This window comes from Sinocyclocheilus rhinocerous, unplaced genomic scaffold (assembly GCF_001515625.1).
Source record: "Sinocyclocheilus rhinocerous isolate Xijiao unplaced genomic scaffold, SAMN03320098_v1.1 scaffold789, whole genome shotgun sequence".
NCBI classification, from domain to species: Eukaryota; Metazoa; Chordata; class Actinopteri; order Cypriniformes; family Cyprinidae; genus Sinocyclocheilus; species Sinocyclocheilus rhinocerous.
Window position 1 is genome coordinate 1,127,572 of NW_015667306.1, and position 3,983 is coordinate 1,131,554.

General features: G+C 39.5%; 1 protein-coding gene across 1 annotated transcript in view; it reads right to left on the reverse strand.

Moving 5' to 3' along the window:
• The window catches only part of LOC107733781 (suppressor of fused homolog (Drosophila)), an 18,004-nt gene extending 15,297 nt beyond the window's left edge, over nucleotides 1-2,707 (reverse strand). The window contains exons 1-3 of the mRNA XM_016545574.1: nucleotides 2,176-2,707; nucleotides 1,788-1,922; nucleotides 1,438-1,574 (exon numbers count right to left, since the gene is read on the reverse strand). Of these exons, the coding sequence (XP_016401060.1) occupies nucleotides 1,438-1,574; nucleotides 1,788-1,922; nucleotides 2,176-2,327 (424 nt within the window). The 5' untranslated portion in view covers nucleotides 2,328-2,707. The remainder of the gene's footprint in view (nucleotides 1-1,437; nucleotides 1,575-1,787; nucleotides 1,923-2,175) is intronic.
• Between the last annotated feature and the right edge of the window lie 1,276 nt (nucleotides 2,708-3,983).

Genomic DNA, 3,983 nt, shown 5'->3' on the forward strand with positions numbered 1-3,983 from the left:
TCCTGGGCGCCCCCCAGCACTGCACATTTTGTGTGTCTCCCTAATCAAACACACCTGATTCAACTCATTAGCTCATTAAAAGAAACTCCAGGACCTGAAATAGGTGTGTCAGATAAGGGAGACATACAAAATGTGCAGTGTTGGGGGGCGCCCAGGACCGGGGTTGAGAAACACTGGTCTAAAAGAAGAAAGTCATATACACCTAGGATGACTTGAGGGCGAGCAATTTATGGGCTAATTTTCATTTTTGGGTGAACCCTTTAAAGGGGTCATGAACTGCATTTTTTAAATTATTTAATTTTATTTTAATGTTCTCTGAGGTTCACTTATAGTGTGATTTTAAATTTTAAAAAAAACAACGATCATAATTTAGTAGTAATAAGCTACTTTCTATCCAGTTTTTGAGCCTCTCTGCAGAACAGTCTGTTTTATAGGCGGGGAGCATTCAAGACTCGCAAGTAAACGGCCACTGCTATGATTGGCTAACAGTTTCGCTTATTAAAATAACAGATGGACGTTGCTGTGAAGCACTCTGAAAACAACATGGGTCATTTAGGTTAAAAACATATATAAATACTCAGTATATATCAAATGGTCTAGAACAGACAATGCAATGTGGTAAAAGCACGTTTACTCAATACTCACACTTCTGTGTTGCGACATTACTGTTGGATCCACTCTAGTTAAACTCAGCGCTGCATCATCGTTTACTTTCTAAGCCTGTATCATACTGTCTTGTTTAAAAATTAATCCGTAGCAAAGAAAAGCAAACAAACAAACAAACAGTGTTTCACTGACGCGATCTGGAGCTCTTTGCCAATTTGACCCCGTGTTTACACCGGATGTGAGACTATAGACAGCAGAACCCATTATAATCTGCAATTCTGTCTACACTGGATGCGGCACGGATTGACAACAAATCTCAGACGATAAACTGATGTCCTGCTCTATTTCTGAAATACAAGCATTCACGCCACTTCTGACCTGAAAGAGAAAAGGATTCGCGACATGACGCAACAGCGCTCCCGTCTGATCTAGATATGTTAGGATCACAAGGAAGGCAATTCAAAGACTATTTTTCACAACTTACACTACACAGTGTCTTGTAATCTGGTAATGTCATCTGTATGGTTCTGTTGATGGAGTAATCCTGTGTTCACGTCTCTCTAGTATTTCCTCTCCTCCTACTACCAGCGTGTATCAGTGGGCGGGGCTAAAGAGGCAGTGATGTAGAAGCAGCCGTTGATGATCTTCTGCGGAGGCGGTGCTTAGCGACACTATTACGTCATAAAGTGGCACATTCCAAAACGAGTCGTTTTCTGAGCTTGGTTTCAATAAAAGCTTTTATAATGCATTGACCTGTTAGATGTCAAAAGATCAAGGAAAATTAGATTTCTCAGTTCATGACCCCTTTAAGAGTGGGTGCAGGCACAGTACCTGATTGAAACACGTATCGAGCCAAGCCTTGCATGAGCTCAGCTGGCCAGGTAGGGGGTGCCGTCTCTCCTGCTTCTCTCTTCAAGCGAAATGTGAGCTCAAAACCAAAACCACTTGGGCCCTCTTGACCTGTGAATCTATAAAGAAGCAGAATACAGCTTAAATGCAATCAATACCAACCTACATCAACACAACTCTTCACATAAAACTAAAAATTAAATTAATTCAACTGCTGAAACTAACGGTACATCATGTAAATATGAATTTAAATTGAACTAAACTAGTTGGGTATTGCTGTAACAACACTGCCATGTAATGAAACTGTTCATCTCATAATCTGTCATTCTTACTCATGAACTCTGTTGTCCCCATACAAGTCACTTAGACCCAAGCTGACATAGTGCCAATGTTCTGGTATATCTTGTCCAGGACATCCAAAGTTTCTGTACATACTAATGTAGTCCAGAGGATCTGGACCCCCTAACCTGAAAAGAGGATTATGGGAGGAAAAATTGAGTCATTGAGATGGAAAAGTACACTTGAAAGTTTGTTATTTGCCTATTAATAATGCTTCTGCTGACTGAAATTTGATAATCATCTTTGATCACCACTCAATTGTTATAATAGTAAAAACTAGTTATGAAAATATCCTTTGAATAAAATTCAATATTACTGAACTTGTTTTTATGTCTGCATTTCAAGCAACAACATAAAATACGAATGCTTCAGACGTCTCACCAATACTTCACAATGGCTGTGACTTGCAGCGGGTTGGCCTGATCGGGATACAGGCGCCTGCATTCCCCATAAATGGCCTGCAATCCTGGGGGAAAGAGCGAGGCGAGGCCGAGGTGCGCTGCTGCTCCGCTACTAGGCCGCATCTCATCCATCCCCACACGGCCGCACCAAACACAGAAGAAAGTTGTCGAAACGCAAGAAAAAAAAATGTGTTCTTTAAAACTTACAATAAAAAAAGGCAATTAAATAACCGATAATGTAAAAAAACCGATTTGTATCACTTTTCCCCCTATGTTTAAGTTAGCCCCTGTTGCAGTTTTTTCTCTGTGGTTATGGACGGAAGGGGATGTGGCTAACTCTTTGATTGACACTTGATCCACCCAATCAGAATAGCCGTTAGAAAGAAAAGACATGAGAGCCGCGATGCGGTTGGACGAATGTATCGTGATCAATCAATTTGTTAGCTGTTGATCCATGTGGAGGTGGGGCTCAGTGGTCTGCTACATAGAATGCGTCCATATCCAATGCCATTCAACAACCGTTACTTATTTCTTTAATTTCTTTAAGTTACTCGTGACTTTTTTTTGTTACTTTTGCGACATTAAGAGACGAAATTGACTATTTTATAATTTATTATGTAATCCACTTCAATTTAAATTACCTTCTGTTAAAACTTCAGTATCTTCTGTTAACATTCCAATCACACAATAATTTGCAGATTTTTTACATTTCCCTCTTTTTCTATTTTTCACTTTTTTCCCACAAAATAATAATCTAATTGAATTTATACTTTTTTTGTATTCTTTATTTTACTGTTTCAGTAATTTACCGCTAATATGCTACTTAAAATGTATTCTTCACATGCCAGAGATTTCAGAAATGTATCTTTGTTTCATAAATCTATTTCATTTTAGATTTGTACTGTTATTGTTAAAGGGGTCATATGATGCTGCTAAAAAGAACATTCTTTTATGTATTTGGTGTAATGAAATGTGTTTATGCGGTTTAAGGTTAAAAAAACACATTATTTTCCACATACTGTACATTATTGTTTCTCCTCTATGCCCCGCCTTTCTGAAACACGTCGATTTTTACAAAGCTCATCGGTCTGAAAAAGCGAGGTGTGCTCTGATTGGCCAGCTATCCAGTGCGTTATGATTGGCCGAATACATCAAGCGCGTGACGAAAATGTTACGCCCCTTGCCATATTGTGATGATGCCCTGTCAGGCCGGAGCGATGATTCAAAAACATGAAAACCCATTATAAACGAGGCATTCATTGCATCCAGTGGGGACATAATTATGCCGCGTAAACATAAAACCATGTCTGCATTTGTGATCGGAGAAATGACAAACAACAAACCCTACTCTACACTGCCCAAAAAACTCGCTTTAAATATAAAAAAAATATAAAAACTCTTTAAATATAAAAAACGTACTTACAGTCTGTGAGTCAGAACAGCCGGCATTATAGTCTACTCTTCCAGGAAACAGTCCTCCATAAAATGTGCTGCACACATCTGAATATTTGGGTTGAACTGCTCTGGAACAATGTTGTAAATACAACTTAACCACTGATTTCTAGTCGTGTCCTCTTTTGGAAGGCCAAACAAAGTAGTTCGCTTTCACAAGGAAACACAGCGTCTCCACGGCATGGCGGCGGCGACAGCAACAATACTACAGCGAGAATAAAAGTTACGCCTTCTTTCTTTGCGTGAACATTTGGGCGGCGTTATGCAAATCTTCCCAGATAGTGACGTAGATATGTGGGGGTGTGTTAGAACGAGCCGTTTTAGGTAGGCGTGGCT